General features: G+C 35.8%; 1 protein-coding gene across 1 annotated transcript in view; it reads left to right on the top strand.

Annotated features, from left to right (window-relative positions):
• LOC150095877 (uncharacterized) overlaps positions 1-25894 on the top strand; it is a 710412-nt gene that overhangs the window by 163818 nt on the left and 520700 nt on the right. Inside the window, exon 16 of the mRNA XM_090409554.1 lies at positions 16894-17115. Within this exon, the coding sequence (XP_090265680.1) occupies positions 16894-17115 (222 nt within the window). The remainder of the gene's footprint in view (positions 1-16893; positions 17116-25894) is intronic.

Here is a 25894-nt window from a genome sequence, read left to right as displayed (position 1 = left end):
TCTAAAATACCAGTAGAGCGACGGGCACCATCTATTTTTTCAAGCAAATTTTTTGAATTATTCTTTTGTTAAATGAATACATGCAAAGTTTACATTATAATCAAATGTTTTATTACTTAAAAGTTTACATTATATAAAAATTTAAATATATATATATATGTAAGTTAGTGTGATCTTTGGCATTGCATTTCATTGGCAAATGCTTCATAATTAGGAGAATATGATGATATTCCAGTTCTTAAAATGGAATGAACAACTTCGAATGCACATCTACTTTACATTGTATGCATTTAATACTTGTCATTGTCATTAATACATGCGTCATATAGCACATCATGCAACAATTCATGGCATGCTATATGACGCATGTATTAATGACAGTGACGAGTATTAAATGCATACAATGTAAAGTAGATGCGCATTCGAAGTTGTTCATTCCATTTTAAGAACTGGAATATCATCATATTCTCCTAATTATGAAGCATTTGCCAATGAAATGCAATGCCAAAGATCACACTAACTTACATATATATATATTTAAATTTTTATATAATGTAAACTTTTAAGTAATAAAACATTTGATTATAATGTAAACTTTGCATGTATTCATTTAACAAAAGAATAATTCAAAAAATTTGCTTGAAAAAATAGATGGTGCCCGTCGCTCTACCGGTATTTTAGAATGTGCTCTAGGAAGCAAAAAGGTTGGGAAGCAAAAAGGTTGTCATAGTCTAAAGCAGGGAACGCCTGCTTTAAACTATGATCTAACTAAATTGCAAATCAAGAAATTAAAAAGCCTACTTGAAAAACTTTCTTACTGCCTCCTGACATTACAAAAAAACTTAAATCCTCCAGGTGCCCCCCCCCCCCAATATATAGCTTACCTAACATTCATGAACCCAATTCTTCCCCCACCCCAACACCCAACTGATGTTACCTGTTATAAATTATCCAAAATCTCTTGTTCCCCCTACCCCTGAGTGATCATACTGCATTATACATAAAAACACTCTTCCCATTTTAAAAGTTCCATTGAAAGTCTAGTTGTTAATGATACTAATATCCTAATGAACTTTGGCATCACCTCATTATTCACTAAGCATTCCCTTAAATGACACCTTATTGCTTTTAAAAAAAAGTTTTTCCCCTCTTGATATCATAGACTTCTTTTTCTCTCTGTCCATTCTTGTTATTTCTCTTAAAAGATCAAAATTTATAAACAGATAGAGGTACCTTTCTGGGATCTCGTCCCTCCCCTTCCAATTTTTTTTATGAAAGATAGCGAAAAATAAGCTCTTGACTCAGCCATTCTCAAACCTTCTATCTGGTTAAAATATGTAGATGATGTGTTTTCTATTTGGTCTCATGGTTCAGGCACATTAGACACTTTTCTCTGTCACCTCAATAGTATTCACCCTAAAATTCAATTTATAATGGAAAAGGAAACTAATAATAGTCTAGTCTTTTTTTGACATCTTGGTCACCTGCCTATCTAATAGTAATCTGTCCTTTACAGCAGAGGTCGGCAACCAGTGGCCCATAAAAGGTTGATCATTCTCACATAGCATGTGACCTGTATGTTGAATTATTCAGTGATGTATTCAGTATGATGAATTAATCAGTTTTGCAAAGAAGATGATAGTTGCATTTGGAAGCAAATACATTTGTGAACAAGCATTTTCTGCCATGAGTTTTAGAAAAAATAAATTTTTTACTCGACTGACTGATGAACATTTGAATTTCAGGGAGACGCACATATTGTGATGCATAAACTATATTACTTTGTTTTTACATGATAATAACTTTTCATTGAGTTTTATTTTCATGTTTGTTTCATATCTCGTACTTTAAATATTTCTGTGTATTTTAAGATTGATATAAGAAAAATTGATAACTTAAGTATTTTTAACTCACTATTTTCTCTTAATTAAAGGCTTGCAGCTTGATTATTAAAAATAAAAGTTGAATGTGGCTCGCGAGTCTGAAAAAATTGCCAACCCCTACTTTACAGTATACAGGAAACCCACTCTCACAGGCAGATACATTCACAAACTTTCCCACATCCCACATCCTGCCCTCCTTCCCCATCAACAGTGTGGTGTCATAAAAAACCAACCCATAGAGCCTGTAACCTTTGTTCCATTGAGTCCTCTCTTACAGTAGAACTTAATCATATACACAACACCTTCTAATCTAATGGCTATAGTTTCCACAGTATAAAAAGACCCATCTTTCCCAATCCTTGACCTTCTCTTCAGAGAGATTTTAGTAATGCTGTCATCATCCTCCGTGTCTGAGGGATGCATACGTCAGAAAAAAATATCCAAAATCTTACAAGAAATACAATCTTTGCCCAATTTAAAACTAGCTGTCCATATCTACACCCTCCTCTCTCTCTCTCTCTCTCTCTCTCTCACTCTCTCTCTCAGTTCCAAGTGTACATGTCCATGCAAGTTGGCCTACTATGGACAGACAGGAAGTACAGCTACCAGAATGGAAGAACATAAAAAATATATATGCAGTTATGATGCTGGTCAATCAGGTCTTGCAAAGCATGCTTTGGATACAGTTCACAGAATCAATTTGAAAAAGACTCCATCACGGTAAATTTAGAAGAGATGATTATGATGATGATGATTTATGATTTTAATGGCACAAGGACAGATACTGCACTATATCATCAGTATTTCACCTCGATATGATAAAAATGAATTAAGGGCTATGATGGCAAACAGTTCGATACATAGGCTGTGTAGAAGGAATATGGATGCGAGTTTTTTATTGGATGTGTGGAGGGAGTTTGAGGGAAGATTGGATTTGTATAAGAGGGACAGCCCACACCTGAATGCATTTGGTATTATCAGGAATCTAGAAAAATAAACTAGTATGAGACCTAACAGAGATACAGGGAAACTAAATTATAAAGGGAGGAATTGCGAGAATGTGAGTGTAAGAGTGACAATGTTATATAATTGTGTTAATGACAGGAATGGGCTTTGTCATGGAAATGTTGACGAGAAAAGAAAGATTTTGACTTTGTTTCTGTCAGGTTCAGACCCATCAAATGTGTGCAAAGATGTGTACATGTATAGGCACTAAAGAAGAATAGAGAGCTGCAAATTGTCCAACTGTGTCGTGCAGACTGCACTGCAGACAAGAATATACAAAAGAACATGAAGCTCGATTATTGTCTGTACATGAATGCTAGTAGTGTCAGAAACAAAGGTGTAGAGCTTGTTGCCTTAGTCAGTATGTTGGGATGTCAGATTGTAGGCATTAGTGAGACCTGATATCAAAATCAGACATAATAACTGGTATTGAGTGTAAAGGGTACAACAGTATTTTTAGGAAGAATAGAAGAGGAGGGAGTGTGATGCTAATGATATTGGATGATTTGAATCCAAATAGAGTTGAGACCTATGATCAGGGCCAGCGGAAGCGTGCATGTGGGTGCCGCTACGAAGGGGTGCCACCGCCGGGGCACAGTTGATGAGTTAATTTTTAAGAAACAAAATTTTTATCATAAAAACAAAAAATTCTTAGAATAATCAATATTAAAATAAATAAGGCTGGACACTGAATAAAAAAAAAAAAATTATATATTGCCAGCTGTTTACAATTTTGCATTGAGAGCAGGCTAAATGCTTGCCTGCAGAATCTAAAGTGAAACGGTGAACGGTTTTTATGCGCATAAACGAATTTTCGTACAAAACATTTGTTGCTACGTAACCAGTCATATGGTACTATAAAAACTCGATTGTAGCTTAAATATTCCAAAGCACATTACATTCGATTGTTTACTTAAGTTAAGTCCTATTATTGTAAAAATAAAGTTTGTTTGTCTCTGTATAGTTTGTTTTAGATGTTATTGTAAATAACACTCTGGAAGTTAACTGTATATGCTGCTTTAATAAGAATATGTTAGAGTGTTAAAAACAAAGGCAATGTTTTTATTGCCGAAGCTGCATGTAATAGATCTACATGGCAGCATTAGAAAGATTGTTATTAAAATTTGTTTGTATGAGAAAGGCTTGCAGGCTCTAAGTGTAAACATCTGCTAAGTCAGTCAGAAAGGTTTAAATAACTTTTCGATGGCTGGCAACTTACAATTAAAAGAAAGTGGAGGAGAACAAAAGGCTTGCCGAACTTGAAACTTAAGATGACAAAAGGCTTGCCAAACTTAAAACTTAATGGGGGTTGCCAAAGATCGGTATGATTCTTTGGGGGGGTTGCCAAACTTCATGCAAGGTCTCAGAGGAGGCATAATAAAAAGGAACTGAAGCAAACAAGAGGGGCTGCCCGGATCGAGAGATTGCTGCAGAAGTAGAGGGGGCCCAGTTCCAGAGACGTCCACAGAGATAGGAGAGGCTGCTCAGTTCCAGACGCTGTCAAAGAGGAGGCTGCTCGTTTCCAGATGCTGTTAAAGAGGAGGCTGCCTGGTTCCAGACATTGCTAAACCTGCCCGGTCCCAGATGTTGCCGAAGAGAGACAGAGCTACTCAGTTCCAGACATCGTCAGAGAGCATCCCAGATCCAGATGTTGGTTGAGAGAGGAATATTCCACTTCCAGAAAGGAGCTTCTAGGTTCGAGATGTTGCTAGAGAGAAACAATTTCTAGGCCACAGACAGGGCTTTCAAATTGCCAAAAGGAGAACTCTCAAATGCCGTAGAAGAGAAGTTTCCAGTCCAGAGAGGGATGCTGATTGATAGTTGATGGCAGTTTAATTTTTTCTTGGAGGCGGCATTTTCAGTTTCTTAGAGGCAGCAATTCAAGCTACTTGAGACAGCAGTTGTCCAGGCATTTTCGACAAGACCAAGTAGAGGAGAAAAGGCGAGGCAAATTTCCCGAAGTACCTTCACTCAAAAGTTTTTCTTTCCGCCGTGGGAGAATAACATTTTTCGGGATCTGTACAAGTCCCGCTACGCTCCCGATAAGATATAAACGAAGCCAAAATTCCAGATGAAGATCTGAGATGAAAGAATTGCCATGGAACTTTTAGTGAAAGACTTTTGACTGATTGTGAGATACAGAGCCTTTGTAAGTTCAAAACTTTTATATAATTCCTCTTATAGTTGTATTAGAAAGACTTTTAAGATATATGTTTAATAAGGTTAAGAAGTGTCTTTAAGAGAATCAATTGGCATGTTAGAAATTGATATCAAATTTGTAAAGATAACTTAACAGAGAGATTTAGGTAACCTCTTTGCGAGTAAGCTTGGAGTTTAATAAGTAAAATTTGTAAACTGAGAGTAGATAACATTTTGTGTTAAAGAAGGTATTTTTAAAGTTGAAGAAAAAGGGTTCTAAATTTTGCTAAAGAGTTTCTATTGAAGGATAGAGAAAGCAATCTCCCTAATGTTTAAATTCGTGTACATTTCATAGTAATGTAAATAAATGTTATTTGACTTTTTTGTAAACATAGCACGTAATAATATAAACGAGAGATTCTGAAAGAGAGAGAGAAAGTTCACACAGCTACATTAGAATAACGGAGAATAAAGTATAAAGTAAAGAAAAAAGACATCACAAGTAATTAATAGAAATTAGAAGTATACAAAGTTAAATAACAATAAAAGTTTACAATGTCGCAGTAATGACAGGATAGCAAAGCAACAGTAGATTTATAACAGTACGCATCTCAGTAGGCTACTGACAGTAGCGCAGTGCGGACTATTGTTTCATCTCTGTGTCGTGTTGTGTAATAATTTCTTGCTGGTATAAAATAGAAATGGAATCAAAAATTAAAAAGTTATCCGGTGCACAAAATCGTAAGCGTCATGCTACAAAAGAAGCAGATATTAAGAAACAAACTGGGGCTCTTAATAAATTTGTTAAAATATTAAAATAATCTGATGCAGATTGTAACCAACTCGATAGATCAGAAATCAGAGTTGATACATCATCCAGTTTGCATGAAAGTACTATTGCAACTATTGAACAAGATAGCAAGACGCAGGATTTAAGTGAAAAACAGTTAGGAGAAGATTTAGTTGTAATTGGCCACGAAACTAACACATTGTTAGTCTCTGTAAATTTGAAGATCCAGGTGAATGGGGAAATATTGATGAAAAATTATGAGTTTTTTAATTGAAATGGGGCCTGTTCAAAAGAAAAATATAATATATCCCAGAGATACATATGGTCGTAAATTTGGTGACACGTATTATAATAGAAAAATGGAAAACAGGGAGCTCGTGCCAAGAACATGGCTCATTTATCCCGAAACTTTAAATTCTGTTTTTTGCTTTTGTTGCAAACTTTTCGCACCTACTGAATCAAGTAGTCTTGTAGAAGTTTATAACGATTGGAGAAATGTAAGTACAATTTTGCATAGACATGAGACTAGTTTAAAATTTCTTTTCATTCACTCACATGAAAAATTTCTTAAAATGTAAGGAACTTGATAAAAATTTAAAAAACAAAACTACTATTGATTTCCAAACTCAAAGCATGTATGAAATGGAAAAGAAACATTGGACGAGTGTTTTAGAATGCTTGATTGAAATTATAAAATTCCTTGGAAGCCAAAATTTAGCTTTTCGTGGATCATCTGATAAATTATATGAAAGGAATAACGGCAATTTTTTAAAATTAGTTGAACTGTTTGCGAAGTTTGATCCCATTATGGAAAATCATGTTGAAAGGGCCCTACAATGAAACAATAGAGTACACTGTTTGAGTAAAGACAGTCAAAACGAAATATTGGAAACTTTAAGTAATGCAATCAGGGATACAATTTTATTATCAATTCGAAAATCTAAATATTATTCCATAATTTTAGACTGCACACCTGATGAAAGTAAAACAGAACAAATGACCATTATTATTCGCTTTGTTTCCTGTGACAATGGAATTGTCAAGATCAGGGAAAACTTTTTAGGTTTTGCAGATGTATCAGATTCCACAGGACGTGATTTATGTACAACAATAATGGAACAACCGGGAAAATGGAACATTCCCATTGAAGACATGTGAGGTCAAGGGTATGACAATGGGGCAAATATGAAAGGGAAAAAATATGGGCTCCAAAACTTGTTTTTGAACAAAAATACTCGAGCTTTTTACGTGCCATGTGCTGCTCATACTCTAAATTTAATCATTAACGATGCAGCCAAAATGAATGCAGATACAATTAATTTCTTTGCAATTATTCAAGAAATATACAATTTCTTTTCATTCTCTTACAAACATTGGGCAATCCTTTTAAAGTGCATAAAAAATTTAACATTGAAACAGCCATCTGATGGGTAAGTAAAATTATGCAATCCGCCCTCTACGATATCAGTTAGGAGAAATATACGATGCACTTTTTGAAATTTTAAATTATGAAAATTTTAATAAAGAAACTCAGCATGAAGCACAAACATTATGTGCTAAAATAAAGGACTACAAATTTATTTGCTCTCTTATAATTTGGCATGATTTACTTAACAGAATAAACCCTGTGAGTAAAATGCTTCAAGACAAAAATATGAACATTACACTTGCTTTAGAATCTATTGAAAACTTAAAAATGTTCTTACAAGCGTATCGATCAGATACAAATTTTCAAGAAGTTCTAAAAACGGCAAAAGAACTGAGTGAAGAGGTGGATGGAGTCATAAGAATGCTCCTTCGACAGCCGTATTAAATTGAGTTAGTTAACAGCACTCTATTGTTTACTCATAATAAAACCATGCAATAAAGAGTAAGTGTCGTTTAAATTGCACTGCATGGAGAACAAGAATTTAAAACTGCTACGGGAAGAAGACACGACAATTTGACTACGAGCATAATGACGAAACGCCACAATCGCCAGAAGATAAATTTAGAATGAATGTGTTTTATACACTTCTAGACGTTGCAATGTGTTCGTTAATAGAACGTTTTGAACAACTAAAAACATATTATGATAATTTATTGTATAGATTACTACAAATTAATAACGAAGATTTATGAAAAAATTGTGACGATTTAGAGATTCTCTTGAAGGATGGCGACAATAAAGACGTAAATGCATTAAAACTATACGACGAGTTATGTGCTTTCTGGGATATTTTTCGGAAAGTTTATTTAAATATTCAAAACCCTTTCGATATTCTTCATTTTATTGTATCCAATAATTTATCTTTCCCTAACTTTTCAATTGCTTTAAGAATACTATTAACCTTACCTGTTAGTGTAGCGAGCGGTGAACATTCCTTTTCCAAGTTGAAATTGATTAAAACCTACTTAAGAACAAGTATGTCACAAAAAAAACTTGTTGGTTTGGCATTAATAGCTATTGAAAATGATAGATGTGTGGAATTAGACATTAAGACCATTATTCCTAATTTTGTGAATATGAAATCAAGAACCCTATAATTTTAATAAAAAAATTTCAAGTATATTTATGTAAATTAATTTAATTTCTGTTATTCTGTAAAGATTTTAATTTTTGAATACTTATATTAAATGTTCTAATTATTTCTGAATTATTTTCTTATTTTCTCATCTATCATGAGTTTCTTTTATGTATTTTCCTAAACGATAGTTCCACTTATAAAAATTATTAAAAAATTTTTACAAGTTACTAAGAATTTAGTGAAGTGCAAGAATTTTTTAAACTTTAGTTCAAATAACTTTTAACTTTAATTAAAATTCATTTTAATTTTGTTAGCGATTCAGGTCGGTGAGAAGGCTATAATCTCTGCATCATTATATTCAATGATTAAAGTGAAGTGGCTTTATCAAAATTTGCTTTAACTTTTGAGAATTTTTTGAATATTCAGGTTTTTAACGATTATCCTGCCTAGTCAACACCTCTGGTTCGTTACATTTAGCGAACCAATGTGTGGTTGTTCTGTCAAAATTTATTTAAGAAATTTCAAATAATTTAAATTTTTATTATCGTAGAAGAACCACACACGCCCGGATCGTTACAGGGGCGCTTAGATAGAAATTACATGTGAGTGGCAAAGACCCTAGCGCCGGCACTGTCAATGATTATAGTACTACTAACAGTATTTCATGTGTTAGTGAGTTTGAAGCCATCTGGTGTGAGGTGGAATCTAACAAGATCAATTACATAATGGGGTGTTGTTACAGACCTGGTGGATAGGTTGCTAGTGATGAAGAAATTCATCACCAAATAGAAAAGATGAGTGCGAAAAGAGTAATCATAATGGGAGACTTTAATTATCCAGATATTGATTGGTAGCAATAGAATCTCTTGAGAAGAATGAAAATGAATTTATTGAGCTGTTGCAGGACAACTTCCTCAAGCAGCATGTGACAGAAGGAACTTGAAGTCAAAGAGTGTTAGATTTGGTTATAGTGTCAGAGGGCATTTCAGTTAAAGACATAACTATTCTGCCTCCAGTTGGTGACAGTGATCATCTGGTACTCGCTTGGGAAGTGACTAAGTTTATGAATGTTCCGTTCAGAAAAGGTTACATGTTGAACTACAAAGCAGCAAATTATGGCCAACTGAGGAGTATACTGAGTTCAGTTGGAATGGGATCAGTTGCTGGATGGGAAGAATATCAACATTGGAAGCATTTAAACAATACCTAAATGATGTGATATAAAAACGTGTCCTAAAAGTTCAAAATAAATAGGGTAGGAGTCAAATGGATGTGTAATGTTATTAATCAAGAGATTCATAAAAAAAAGGATGATGTGGAAGGAATACTGTGTACATAAGGATGATGTCTGTTATGAAAATTATAAGCAGCAGTCTAGAATAGTCACAATTGTTGTACAGAAAGCAAAGTCTGAGTATGAAAAGAAACCGGCTGTGCTGAAGACAACCCACAAGATGTGCTGCAAGTAAAAGAAATAATGAATATGAAAGAATAACTCTTCTAAATCCAGATTGCGTGAGGGTTGCAGATGCAGAAGTGGTTGTTCAACTAATGAGTGCCCATTTTGTTAAAAGCTATCAATCTGGTGTATTCAATATTGAGTTCACTGCTACCTCTTCACTGGATGAAGAAACTCAGGTGTATGAGACGAGGTATTAAAGCTGTTGCACAAATTGCTTTAATACCAATAAAGAATGCAGCAATTGGACTGATGGAATATCAGCATGTGCACCAAAAGAGTGTTCAGCTGAACTGGCTATTCCTTTGACCAGGCTGTTTAATATGAATTTCAGAACAGGGAAGATTCTGCAGGAATAGAAAAAATGTATGATAATTCCATTGCACATGGGTAGTGCAAAGACTGATGTATTCAACTATTGCAAGTATCAACCAATCAGTATCTCAGCAGTGGTGATGAAGATTTTGGTAAAATTGATTAGGGCTCGCATTCAAAAATGGTTTGACTGTGAATCTACTTTGCAATAAACAGCACGGGTTTACTAAGGGAAGGTCATGTTTTTGCAACTTACTCGCATTCTATAATAATGCTACTACTGAGTTAGACAAGCGGAATGGATACACCATGGTGCCTTTGGATATTGCTAAGGCTTTTGACAGAATACAGCATATAAGATTGTTGCATGAATTGGAGAATATAGGACTGGATGGTATGGATAAGAGGATATTTGACTGGCATATATCAAAAAGCTGTACATTACTGGAATCCTGTATCAATTATGGAATGAAAATTAACATAAGAAAAAACAAAGGTAATGAAAATAGCAAGGAAAGAGGTCAATATGGATACCAGAATAAATGGGGAAAAATTGAATCAAGTAAAGACATTTAAATATCAGTGTGATTAGCAGTGATAGAAGATGTAAAAGTGACATAAAACCAAGAATAGCAATGGGAAGAGATGTCTTTAATAGAAAATGAAATTTATTCAGAAGTAAAATGGATAGAAACCTAAAGAAAAGACTAATAAAATGTTATGTGTGGAGCGTTGCCCTCTATGCAACTGAAACTTGGACATTGAAGAAAGAAGAAATTAAGATTTTGGAAAACTTTGAAATGTGGATTTGGAGAAGGATAGAAAAAATCAAATGAGCAGATAAAATAACTAATGAAGAGGTCTTAAAAAGAGTAGAAGAAGAAAGAAGTCTGTTAAGGAGGATAAAAAAAAGAAAGGTAAACTGTATCGGGCATATTCTGAGAGGAAATGAAATCATCAGAGATGCCATCGAAGGAAAAATAGATGGAAAAAGACCCAGATGAAGAATAAGGAAAACAATGCTAGATGACATGCTGAATGGAGATGGGAACACAACCTTGAAAGAGAAGGCTCAGAACAGAAGAGAGTGGAAGGACAGTTTTTGCTACTAAGAGAAGAACCTGGTCAATTGCAGAATACTTGAAGTGAAGGGGAAACGACAAGAGGGCATCCTTGGAAGCTAAGAATGAATGCCACTAAGAAGGGGTGAGGGCTAGATTTTTCTCTCATAGGGTGGTGCATTATTGGAATGGTTTGCCATTGGATGTTGTGAGTGCAAGTAGTGTGAATGAATTCAAGAATAAGTATGATAGCTGGTGTGTGTAGTATGTGGCCTCCCTCGATGAGTCCCTAACTACCTGGAGGTCTCTCTTAATAATAATAATAATAATAATAATAATAATATATCAAAGGTAATAGCAGTACACAAGTTAAGACAATCACAAACATTCATGTCCATAGCAGGATGCTGCTGTTGTGTATGTACTACAAGTCTCGTATTGCTCTCCCTCATGGTATCTCTGTAAATGAGACAAAATATTGGAAGAATTAAATATTATTTTTCATCCTTTCCTAGTGCAGTTTCATTCCATTAAACTTTAACATGAATTTGCTGTGCTGTTGGTTCCTTACCATAGCTCATATTTCAAAAACTGAGGAATTTCAGCACTGAGAAAGGATTAAAAATAATTTTAATACTTCCAATATTTCGTCTCTGTCACAGAGACATCTTCAGGGATTACAAAAACGTTTTATAACAACACATACACAAAAACAATACAGTAGTGAGTGTAACTAAAGTCCTGTCTAGGTCGTCCTAACTTTAATTATTCCATTAAACCTCCAACATGAATTCTGTACAGCACTCAACAAGTATTATGAACAGTATACCTCCTCCATGGAGTCAAAAGAATTATCACAGAAGGCTCGCGTGCACATGCGCACATGCACACACACACACACACTCTCTCTCTCTCTCTCTCTTCATAAACATTTGAAAAAAGAGAGAGATAACTCCTCAGTCTATGCCATGCCTGAAAATTTCATTCAACATGTCCATGCTCATCTCCACTCACAGGCAATGCATTCAGCTCACCATCCATTCTCAATCCAAAGAACCTGCTCCTTACTCCCTTTCTCTAACAACCCTTACAGTTTTCAGCCTTGTGGATAGGAGAAGGATGGAGTGATATAAATCAAATGTATAATTTAGGATGGGGTTGTAACCAGATTATTGTGAATGAGATTTTTTATAAAATGGAAAAGGAGAGAAAAAAACCAGAACAGTATAACAGTGGACCAGTTCTTTTCCTGGAGACTAATTGATGATGGAATGCATTACGTGACAGTGTGATGAGTGCAGAAACAGCAAATGTGTTTTAGTCAGGATTTAATGAGCTTTATGTGTGGACCTTCCATCAATTATGCCTACCAATTCCATGGAGATCTGATTTTAATAATAATAATACTAGTAATAAACATTATTTATTTATATATTTATGGTTTGATGTGGTGAGGGTATGAGGACCCAAGGGTTGAAACTAGATAACTGTCAGGAAGTATTTACAAAACATATCTATAAAGATTGGTAGGAACTGAGTGTAGTTTTTGCACCAATATGCAATCCTCACCTTCCTATCTCACATTCCATTATAGGTATCCATTTAGTTAATGAGCATATGGGAATTGGTTGGCAATTTGGGACTTAGCCAAAAATCTATATATATAGTTTCTGTATTGGCAGAATATATATATATTATGAGGATACACATTCTAGTTATAGAAATTTCTGCATTTCTTTCTTGGAACCAAGGCACATAGTGAAAAGTCAGCTATTGAGGCATTGTGAGCAGAATTGGAAATGTGCATTATCATTTTAAGATATATCAATGGAAGAGTTGCTAGCAGAGGAATTTAGAGAAATAACATCTTGACATAAATGATATTAGATGATTTTGCGAGGCATTAGAGATCAAGGAACAGAGGAAGTGTTTAATATGATATTCAACATTAAACATCACAACAAATGGGTACCAATTTCAAGTGATATCAGCCGATTTCAATATTAGACATTGAACAATGAGATGCTTTTTTGTGCCTTTGGTAGAAGGTTCTAGGAGAAGACTTCATATAGGAGTGTTTTGGGAAAATGCGCTAAAAAAGAGCCATACTGTTAACCATAGTAGTTACCTGCTAGAATTTTTCAGCAGGACATAAACTATTCATTACTAACACTATATTCTGTCATAAATATATATGCATACATTTACATAGAGGGAACACTTAAGAAATATGAAGAGTCTTATGTTATTATTATTATTGATGATGGTTTTTATCTTATTCAAAACTAAATGGTGATGATGACCTCATATATCAACTCTGTATTCTCTTGTTCAAGATTCAAGAGTATACAGAAGGGTTGATATCACTATTTAGTTTTGATCAGGATTAAAATGTGTATGAATCTTTTAAATGAATCAAAGTTAAACTTTGATTCAGTTTTCAGATGTGAACTGCAGCCCCAAATATGCAAACATTATTGGCAAAAATGAAATTTTGAAAAGAACCAAATCTTAGAAATTCTGTGACAAAATCATAAGAAAAATATTTATTATTCTCAGCAAGAATGGTGAGCTGTGATGGTGAAGAAACAGTCAAAGAAGAAATCATATGAGAAATTCCTAGGTAGTAATCATGTATGTGTTCTTAGAGATATAGAGAAAAATATAGGAAAGCTAAGTTATGTGATATCTATTCAGCTACTAACAAAACAATTAAATAAAAGTCATGAGAAGATTTTCGAAAGATCATAAAAGTTAAACATAATGAAAGTTGTGTATGTATTTTATGACGGTGGTAAAATATTTTTGTAATTATGCAAGGCCTTGATCAGGCCTCGGCCAGGATTATTGTGCACAGATTTGGTATCCTGGTTTTTATGGTGATGAAGATATATTGTAAAGGTCAAGAGAAGACTGATTAAGGTGGTAACTGGTCTTTGGGATATGGGATATGAAGACAGATTGAGGGAATACAGTTTGCAAAGTCTTATAAATAGGAGGAAGAGAGGGGATATGATTGATACATTTGAGTTGGTAAAGGGTTGTTACCAGGTTAATGTGGAAGAAATTTTTCGTAGAAGGGAGAGGTAGAACAGTGGGACATCCCTCAAAGCAGTATAAGGAGGGTATGAGCAGAGGCATAGGAGCAAGTTCTTTGCATGGACAATGGTTGATGAATGGAATGAATTGTCTAACATTGTGGCAAATGCAGATACATTGAATGAGTTTAAAACATGGTTTGATGGGTTTTGTGTGTAATAGTATGTGTCTCCCACGATGAGTCTTTGACTCCATGGAGGTTTGGTGTTGATAATAATAATTACATTACTAAGAAAGCTTAGAAAGAGAATACAGTATTCCCTTTACTATTACTTATTACTGTTCAGTAATAAGTAATAATATGTTTATTGTTATAATGTAACCATAAGTAATAATGGTTTATTACCACAGTAATAAACTTTAATGAAAGTAGAAATATTTCATACTGAAATTAACTATTAATTATTATTACTATTCAGGATCTCTATGGAGTCACAAGATTCTTTGTGGGAGCCTCATCCTAAACAATACAGTCTATCATACTGTTCCTTAAACTCATTCACCATTCATCTCTTGCCACCCTATTAGGCAGTGCATTCCATGGTTCAACTAGCCTCCATAAAAAGAAACCATTCCTCACCCTCTTACTCATGACTACACCTGCTTGTCGTTTTTTTTCTCCTTGTTCTATCATGAAAGAACTCTCCAGTGTCAGCCCTTTAAATGCCTGGAGTATTCGCTTGAATAATTATTAAAATTTTTATTTATTTATGTATGGGGCTCCTTCTGTTCCTCCACTGCTCCTTAGGACCAGCTGAGTTCTCCTAGTGAGGAACCAAGTATGTATTTTATGACTGTAGATCCGTGTTTGTTCACAGGCTGGTTTGCCTGTTCTGAGGGATCTAAAACCCAAATTTCGTGAAAAAACCCTCCAGCTCCATGTTAGAACAGCTAACTCACCTTTAGTCAAAAGAGACCAGAAATTTTTTATTTCTCACATCCATGATGTGAGAAATAAAAGTTCCTCACATCATGGATGGGAATTGAACCCAGATCTTTCTGACCAAAGGGCTTTGTCTATACCGACTGAACTGCTGAGGCTCTATTATTAAAATAAGGTAACAAATGAAGAAATCATGATGCAAATTATCCAAGATTACATTCCAAGAGGAATGTAATCTTGGATAACTAATTGGCTAATGCACAACATAAAGTCTAACTAAGTCAAGTTCATTTTCCTGCTGTTTGGCCTGTTTGCACAAACAGGGCTCAGGTTCTTCTGGCTTGAACTGTATGCAGATAGTTGACTTTCATCTCCAAGTAAACCACTGTCACCTTGCTGATTGGAGGTGTGATGTAGCTGTTGCCACATGCAGGGGTCATGAGGTATGAGTACTGACAGTTTTTCTTACACACTGTAATCAGCTAGGCAGCCATCTGTTCTCTATTTAAGGGTATACTGTAAGCAGTTTTGCATGCTGGCCTGTAGATAGTATGTGGGACTAAACATAATGATAATGCATTAGGAGACTTCCTGATCAGCTAGCAAGTGGGTCTGCAGCTTTTACTGTTGTCATTTTATGCTTGGAGAATTCAGAATAATACAATATGTACAGGCACTGTTGAGGCTACATATCAACAGGAAACTGATTACCCCTGTGTTGGAGACATGTTCATGTTAATTTTCTGAAATTGCCAACCATGAAAGATATCTTGAATAGCACTGCAAATTAGAAAAATATCTCCTATAAAAATAACAAAAATTCATTAAGAATCATCAGAAGTGTAAATAAATAATATAAAATGACAAAAATATAACAACAAATTTTCATACAAAAAACAAAACAAAAAACACTTCCTCATGCACCTCACCAACGTTCATGACCCAAACAAACGAAACATTGTCCTCTATCACCACCACTACTGGCATGAAAAATTGATTTGTTACTTCTCACAGAATTTTAACTGGGACTTAGGACCAGTTGAGTGTAATGATAATGGTAGTATCATTAATCCAGTCTAGCTATGCGAACTACACTTTCCATGATTCCTTCCTTAAAGATAAATATACATGTGTATTTGGTCAAAGAATGCCAAACTTAAAATCCCTCCTTATGATCCATGGAAATTGTCCTTGTCAGAATCGCATTTATTTGCTGTTTTTATTGCTGTGCAAATTCTTATGACTGCACCGAATCTTTATTAGCTGGAAACCATAAATGAAGCATTTCAATGTGGTTTCAAAATAATTATAGATAATTGTTTGCTTAAACACATTGTCGCATGTTATATCTTAGAGAAATGTGCATTGAGGAATAGCTACAACTAATTTAGATTTTGATTTCATGTGAGACCTAGTTGTGAGCAGTGGTTCCAATTCAGTCACCAACCAATCAGGCAGGGGCAATCACTTTCCTGTTGATATATAGGTGAAAAAATTATTAATATTAATTCATATCAGTATATCTAAACGTTTATATATTTTTCATTACTCAGTCAGATATTTTACCTTTTTATTCAGTGCAGTATGTAAAGTGAAGCATATTGAAATGACATTTATTTAATATTTTATTTGGCAATTTTTTTTATTTTGTTTATATCTCATGTGTAAACATGACTGTTTACAAATGCGTTACAAGTAACACCACATAGATAAATAATGAGATGTATATGTAAATTATTTCATTTGTAAAAGATGGTTCGTTTGGATAGTCCGAGAGGCTGGTGTGGTAACATTCCACGGAGTGGAGAGAACTGGATTCAGATTGACCTTTCTGCACCAACAGTCATTCGTGGCTTTCGAATTCAACCTGTTATACGGAATGATGGTTCTCAAGCTTTTCCATTAAGTGTGCAGATACAGTATACAGATGACCTAACAGATATTTTCCATAACTATAATGATGTATCAGGCAGGGTGAGTAGTTTTATATTTGCTGTACTAAATTATATAAATATTATTAATTACAAATATATTATTGTGTATCTCTTTATATCTCTTTATATCAAATATATCTATTGTTTTTATTTTTTGAAAGATTTGGAGGAGGAGGATATTTCCTGAGAAATCAAAAATCAGACTGCCATTCTTGCAGTCAACTTCACCATATTCTTGAAATTAATCAAAATATTTTACTGACCATAATCAATTGCATCATTCTTGTTTTAAAATGCTTTTACTTTTTATTGAATAATATCTGTATATTTGAGTCCACATTGATGTGTACAAATTTTGCTGGAAATAGCAATGAATGTGTGTAGGTGGATGGTAAACATTAGAATGAAATGGCTTGTGATGCATGAGAGAATAGTTGAGTCTGGTAAGATATATGGGATAAGGGTGATAAAGGTAAGTGGGTAGGTGTGAAGAAGTCACAGTTAAGAGGTAGCATGAGTAAGATTAATTATTCATGCACCTCCTAGCTTATTATTATTATTATGTGACATCTCCAAGGAGTCCAAAGACTTATCAAGGGAGGGTACCTACTCTACAACTCTCTATCTCCACACTCAATCCACCAGCTACAGTGAACTGCATAATCTGCTGTCCACCACCACTAGTATTTTCATAGACAATCATAAACATCCATGCCCAACGCATGATTCCAACCTGCTTGGCTGGAGAGTGGATGCACTCACCACTATTGTTTTTATTTTTTGAAAGATTTGGAGGAGGAGGATATTTCCTGAGAAATCAAAAATCAGACTGCCATTCTTGCAGTCAACTTCACCATATTCTTGAAATTAATCAAAATATTTTACTGACCATAATCAATTGCATCATTCTTGTTTTAAAATGCTTTTACTTTTTATTGAATAATATCTGTATATTTGAGTCCACATTGATGTGTACAAATTTTGCTGGAAATAGCAATGAATGTGTGTAGGTGGATGGTAAACATTAGAATGAAATGGCTTGTGATGCATGAGAGAATAGTTGAGTCTGGTAAGATATATGGGATAAGGGTGATAAAGGTAAATGGGTAGGTGTGAAGAAGTCACAGTTAAGAGGTAGCACGAGTAAGATTAATTATTCATGCACCTCCTAGCTTATTATTATTATTATTATGTGACATCTCCAAGGAGTCCAAAGACTTATCAAGGGAGGGTACCTACTCTACAACTCTCTATCTCCACACTCAATCCACCAGCTACAGTGAACTGCATAATCTGCTGTCCACCACCACTAGTATTTTCATAGACAATCATAAACATCCATGCCCAACGCATGATTCCAACCTGCTTGGCTGGAGAGTGGATGCACTCACCACTTGGCCAGCCAAGCCAGTAAATGCCAGGAGTAAAAACAACAAAATCATATGATAACCACAGTAATAAACTTTAATGAAAGTAGAAATATTTCATACTGAAATTAACAGTACATCATCAGTATGTGGAAATCAAATCAAAGAACAAGAATACATGGTACATACAACAATGATTTACCAATTAAAAATGGTTGGAAATGGAAATGAACAACATTTTTCATGTGGATATAAAAGGAGGGGGAGGTGTTAGTGAGCTATAGAAGGATGTTCATTATACCTGCATTAGGTGGAAATGCAATGGGGAGCAGTGTTTGGGGGCAGTGTGGTTTAAGGCGGAGATTGACAGGATGAGATATTTAGTTGGATTTTGCTATAAGTATGAAAATGTGGAGAGTGGAAACAAATCTATAGACAAATTGGCTTGGTGAACAAGAGAAAGGTCATCATTATGGGTGATATTAATTATAGTAATATTTATTGTAATGAAGAAATATCTGGGAATAATGAAATGAATTTCTTGAGCAACAATCTTAGACATTATGTCATCGACGGCAGACATAGAGTTCAAGAGGCTTAAATCTGATCTTATCATTAGAGGATGTGATTTTGAATGTAGTGTTTTGGTAAGAATGACCATGAGGTGATCACCTGGATTGTGGCAACCACAGGAAGACTCAAGTCAGTGAATACGGAAGCTTAGGAGACAGCTTTGAGCTATAGCATGGATGAGGAATGGAAGGTAGATAAATATAGCTTGGGCACTTATCAACAGCTATTTAACAGCTTCAGTATCAGAATGTGTTCTATGAAATGGATGATTGAATATATTCGTCGTGCAGTCTGGAAGTAGAAGATATTATTAGGCAGCACATGATAAATCAGTTGCATGAAGAATACAAAGAGTGAGCCAGGAGGAGATCATTTGATAAGGAGAGCAAAAGTGTAGTATGAGCAGTAATTAGCTAATCAGGCCAAGAAAAATTCAAGAGAATTCTTTCAATTTGTGGTAAGTAAAAGAAAGAATAATTATGGGAGAATGATGTTAGTGGACAACAGTGGTGGGTTGGAAACTGCTGTTGCAGAGGATTGAGTTGAAATATTCGATGAGCAGTTGATTAGGATATTTGATCCTCATGAATGTGACTTCACGAGAAGCTTGAGTGTAGAGGATATGGTGGAGGATGGGCTGTTGGTGAATGAGTAGGAAGAATATTTAAAATTAAGTAAACTTTATGTTAATAAAGGAGTAGGCCTCAATGATATATCACCTTGGCAGCATTGTCATACCTGATTAACAAGAGTTTTGCAACAGAGCAAGTGCCAAAAGAGTAGACAAAAGAGGGTGAAATTGTTCCATTTGACAAAGTGAATGATAAGAACGAGGCTTTGAATTACAGGACAATCTGTAATTGTTGTGGTTATGGTGCTGGAACAGTTTGTGAACGCTAGAATTCTGAATATTACTGTTAAGAACAGTATTCTCAGTGGTTGGCATGAGTTAGTTAAAGGCCTGATGTGCTTTAGTAATCTGCTATATACTATAATAATGGAAGCAGTTAGATAATAGTTTAGTGAGTTTGGCAGGTGATTGGCTGTCAGATCAATATCAGCTAGTTGTGTATTTGGGGGAAGAGTGGTGTTGCAAAAAAAGAAAGTTGCCAGTGGTGTTTCTACATTAGTCTGTTTTGGGATCATTATTGTTAATGTGCATACTGACAATATTGGAACAGCAGTTTATCATGATTAGATAGGATTTGAAGGTAAATCTAATAGGAGGATTTGAATAGACTGTGTGAGTGCGCAAGTAAGTCGGGGAAAATGGAAAAATTTGGAAGGAGGTGGAAGATATGGAAGCATTAGTAAACAGGAACTTGAAGATTATTGGTTACATTTCCAAAACTAAAGATTCTGCAAAGAGAACCTTGACATGCAGAAGCAAAAAAAGTTATGTTTCATTGTACAAGGCCTTGATCAGGCCATATGTGGACTACTATGCACAGGTCTGGTCACCTAGTTTACAAGGGGATGAGAAGAAGGTCCTGAGAAGATTGACTAAGGCTGTGTTGGATCTTTGAAATGTGGGATAAGAAGATAGGGAATGTCAGTTGCTGTTCCTTATGAATAGGATGAACAGGAAGAGGATATAATTGAGACAAGTCGGTGAGGAGTTGTTCACAATGAAAAATCTTCCCTACGTTATTGTAGTAACAACCACTCACCAACATATGTCTCAATCATATGATTGAGACATATGTTGTCCCAATCATATGATTGAGACTACTCTTCATGGATATCCATGAAGAGTAGTCATTAAGTGAAATGCATTGCTTGTGAGTGTGGTGAATGCAGAAAAAGGTAAGCAAGTTTAAGGCATGGTTCATTGAGGTTGTATGTGAAAGTGGAGACCCCTCCCGCAATGAGACTTGTGACTACATAGAAGCTTGATGATGATGATAATAATATTATTATTATTATAAGGTAGCAAAGCATGTAATTCCAGTTAAAAATTGGTATATGTGGAACTGAAGGGTAGATGATTATGATGTACTAAGGAGACAGCTTGAAGCAGTACTATGGCATAAAGTTTTGCAAGTGATATCTAGGAGAAGCAATATCACATTGTATGTCCAAGATCAGGAAGATAGATTAAGTAGGTGTTAGATGGATGAGTAGTATCATTAAGCATGAGCTGCAAAAAAAAAAAAAAAAAAGAGAATGTTGTTGAGGAGGAAGATGACCAGCTAACTCATGAATAGTACAAAGATCAGACAAGAAAGTTGAACAGCATGGTAAGGAAGATAAAATCAGATTATGAGAAGAAATTAGTTGAACAGGTGAAAGGAAATCTCAGAGATTTTTTCGTTATATGGCAAGTAAGAGGAAGAAGAGTGAATATGGAAGAACAACTTTAATGAGTGCAGATGATAGAGAGGTAACAGAGGCAGACAAAATTGTTCAGTTACTGAGTGATTATTTTGCAAGGATATATAATCCAAGTGAAGATATTGTTATGACAGAGGTGACAGGGACTGATGTATGAACAGAAGATGATGAATTGGATGTACATAGTATATTGCAGAATCTGAATGCAAATCCAATTGTGGTAGTGGATAAGATATCAGCTCGCATATTAAGAGTACATGCAGGGGAACTGGCGATGCCTTTGACTAGGCTGTTTAATTTAAGTCTCAGCTCTGGCAAAGTCCCCCCCCCCCCCCCCCCCACACACACACCAAAAAAAAAAATGGAAGGAGGAAAAAATAATTTCTTTGCATAAAGGAAGATCTAAGTCTGTGGTAGCAAATTATAGAATAATCACTATCTCAGAAGTGGTGGTAAAATTACTGAAAAGTTGGTCAAAATGAGATTTCAGGAATGAGTAGATAAGAATATTATACTCTGTGAGGGGCAACATGGCTTTGTGAAGGGTAGGTCATGCCTTAGTAATATATTAACATTTTATAATAGGGCGACAGTGAGTTGGTTAGGGAATGGCTACATGATGATACTGCTGGATTTTGTAAAGGCATTTGACAGGATACCACATGGAACTCTGTTACACAAACTGTAACAAATCAGGATGGATATGAAACTGGTGATATAGATAAAGGAGTGGCTGATGGACAGATACCAAAAAGTAGTATATGTAGGAGTAGAATCCAGAATAATGCAAGTGACTAGTGGTATGCCATAAGGCTCTGTGCTTGGACCACTGCTGTTTAATTTTATTATTATTATTATTATTATTATTATTATTCAGGCCTCCAAGGAGTCAAAAGACTCATCGAGGGAGGTCCTAACTAAGACATAAGTCTGTCAAGACTCATCGAGGGGAGGTCCCCCCCCTGAGAAACACAAAGTCTATCATACCACTCCTTAAACTCACTGACCGTTCTCGCTCCCACCACTCCATCAGGCAATGCATTCCACAGCTCAACCACCCTCCACACAAAGAAACCACTCCTTACCCTCTTGCTCACAGTTTCCTTTCGTAACTTCCAGGGATGGCCTCTTGCCATCACTCCTTCCCGCTGTTCAACCAAGCGAAATAACTCCCCAGTGTCAACCCTGTAACCACCTCTCAACAGTTTAAAAGTCTCAATCATATCACCTCTCCTTCTTCTATCCACCAAACTCTGCAGTCCACATTCTCTCAGCCGATCCTCATAACTATCCTTGTACAGTCCTGAAACCATCTTTGTCATCCGTCTTTGTATCCTTTCCACAGTTAATTTATCCCCTTCAAATCCTGGGGACCAAATCTGAGAACAATAGTCCAAGTGTGGTCTGATCAGAGACTTATACAACGGAATGATAACCCTCTTATCTCTGCAGGTCAGTGTCCTTCTCATAATAGCAGCAATCCTCTGTGTTACCTTCACCACCTTTGCAATATGTCCCCTAAACTTCAGGTTTCTATCAATCATCAACCCCAGATCTCTTGTCTCCCTTACTTCCTCCAGTATAAATCCTCCCATAGAGTATGCAACATCCCATCGATGTTTCCCAAACCTCAAGACCTTACATTTTGCTGCATTAAACTGACACCCCCATTCATTTGCCCATCTATCTAGCTTATTTAAATCCTCTTGCAGGGCTACCACATCTGCACTATTACTAATAATCCTTCCCAGCTTTGCATCATCCGCAAACAACTGAATATCCCCCTGCAATCCACTGGCTATGTCATTGATATAAAGGTTAAACAATATAGGACCTAGTACTGAGCCCTGTGGGACCCCACTTGTAACCCTCTGCCTCCTGGAAACTGCTCCACCATACACAACTCTCTGATACCTATCAGACAGCCAATCCTGAATCCAGTTGACCAATCTGACATCCAGACCCATGTGCTGCAACTTAAATATCAGCTTATCATGTGGCACCCTGTCAAATGCCTTCGCCAAGTCTAAGAAAATAATTGCAGTATATGCCTTTCCCTCATCTAATGTTCTTGTAACTTTATTATAAAAGGCTAGCATATTGCTAAAACAAGAGCGTCCTTTCACAAATCCATGTTGATTCTCACAGATAACATTACCCTCATCTGCCCAATGCTGTATACGGTCCCTCACTACTTTCTCCAAGATCTTAACAACTACTGATGACACACAGACTGGCCTATAATTAGACACTTCTAGTCTGTTACCACCCTTATGCAATGGCACTATCTTATCTTTCTTCCATTCCCTGGGCACCTTTGCCAAAGCCAGACTTTCATTGAAAAGCCACGTTAAAGGCACTGTCAATTCCCTAGCACATTCTCTCAAAACTCGTGGTGAAATACCATCCAGTCCCACAGCTTTACTGACATCCAGAGTACTCAGTATCTGAAACACACTCTCCTCCTGTACCTCCAGACCTCGAACCAGTCCTATCCCTCAAGCATTAAAATTGACTCCTCTAGGATGAAATACTCCAATAAAGTGTTCATTGAACAATTCCACTATGTCCTCTGCATCAGTCACTCTATTCCCATTTTTATTGAACAATATCATTCTTCCACAGTCATTTCTCCTCCTACTGGACACGTAGCTAAAAAATTCCCTAGGATTTTCTTTGGATCTTAGGGCCAATCTCCTCGTATTCCAGTTTCGCTTTCCTTACCACACTAGTCACTCTTCTGGCCTGTGTCTTATATTCCTCATGCATCTCTTCCATAGCCTCTTTTTCGCATGCAATTCCTGTTTAATATTGTTTGTCATCCACTTTACTCCAAATTGCGTCCTCTTCTTCACTTGTGGTACACAACTTACCATTACTGATAACAAATATTCTTTCACAATTTCCCATGCACTAGTGATATCCCGGCCTTCCAATTCCTGCCTCCATGAAACTTCCCGAAGTTGACGTCTAAGACTATTATAATCACCTGCCTTATAACTCCACATAAGTTCCCGTCTCTTTTGATACTCCTGCATGTCTATTCATTTTCCAAGTCAACACCATATGGTCACTCTCTCCAACTGGTGGGAGAGACGTCAACTCAGTTATTATCAACTCTTCTGATGCTATAACCAAATCCAAAACTTTTGAACCTCTTGTTCCCTCTGTTACATGTTGCCTAAGACATTTGTCCCTCAAGAATTCTAGAAATTCGATTCCCCTATTGCTACATGCATCTTCCTCTCTCCAATTTATACTACTGAAGTTAAAATCTCCCATAACAATCATTCTTCTTGCACTTGCCAAACGTAGCTGTCTAAACATCTCTTGGTCCCCATCCTCTGTGCTCCTGGGTCTGTAGCAACACCCCACTAAATATCCTGTCTTGCCTACCTCTACGTCACACCATACGCTCTCAAAATCATTTGTCTCACTTCCTTCCAAATTCTCCACTCTTATGATAAGTGCTTATGATAAGTGATGACATAGGTCATCACTTATCATAAGCAGTACCCCACCACCACGCTTTCCCCTCCTATCCTGACGAAAAATGCTATACCCAGCGACTTCTATTCCTGTTGTTATATCCCCTTCTGTCAACCACGTCTCAGTGATCGCAATAATTTTTGGCCAGGCTGATGCTATCTGCGCCACCAATTCCTCTCCCTTATTCCGGATACTCCTGGCATTAGTATAAAGCATATAAATGCCATTGTTTCTATACCCAGCATTATCCCTTCTAGACTCCACTGGTACATAAATGATATGGGAAATAATTTGAATGGAGATATTCAATTGTTTGCTGATGCTGCAAAGTTGGGTAGGGTAATAGTTATTCAAGTTAATGTAGAGAGTTTGCAGGATGATTTGAATAGGCTGACAGTATGGGCAAAACATAATGGATGTCAATTTAATGTGGAAAAGTGTCAAGTTATGCATTTTGGAATACAAAGATTACAAGCTGTATATCACATTGAGGAAACTGTACTCCAGGAAATTGATGAAGCCAGGGATTCAGAGGTAGTAGTAAATAGAGAGTTGAAGCTTAGAGTGCATATTACTAAAGTAGCCAGGTAATTCACAGGATTACTTGGTTATTGAAGAACACACTAACAAGCAGAGATAAGGGAGTTATTATTTCTCTTTACATAGCCTTAATGCAACAACATCTGAATTACTGTGCTCAGGTCTGGTCACTTGGATTTCTTGTGGATGAGGAAGTGATGGAGAGGATCCAAGTGTGAGCGACCAAGTTGGTGAATGGTCATTGGAATGCTCCCTAGATTAGGGTTTGTGGATTGCAAATGTTGGTTGATAGGTGAAAAAAGGGGGAATATGATAGAAACAAGTTACATAAAGGATTTTATAGGATTGATTCAGGAGAAATGTTTCAGCACTTGGCTAGAAGGAGTAGAACATGAGATAGTTTGATAGTTTGGGTCTTCCACAATGAGTTTTAGGATTCAATGGAGGTTCCCATGCAATAATAATAATAATAGTAATAAAATGCCTTTTGTTGTTTTTCCCATATTTTTTAAGTCA

Source organism: Typopeltis vanoorti, chromosome 19 (assembly GCF_054136105.1).
Source record: "Typopeltis vanoorti isolate ZY-2024b chromosome 19, IOZ_Tvanoo_1.0, whole genome shotgun sequence".
Classification (NCBI taxonomy): domain Eukaryota; kingdom Metazoa; phylum Arthropoda; class Arachnida; order Uropygi; family Thelyphonidae; genus Typopeltis; species Typopeltis vanoorti.
The sequence above is the reverse complement of the archived record's forward strand: the minus strand, read 5'-3'. Positions and strand labels throughout refer to the sequence as shown.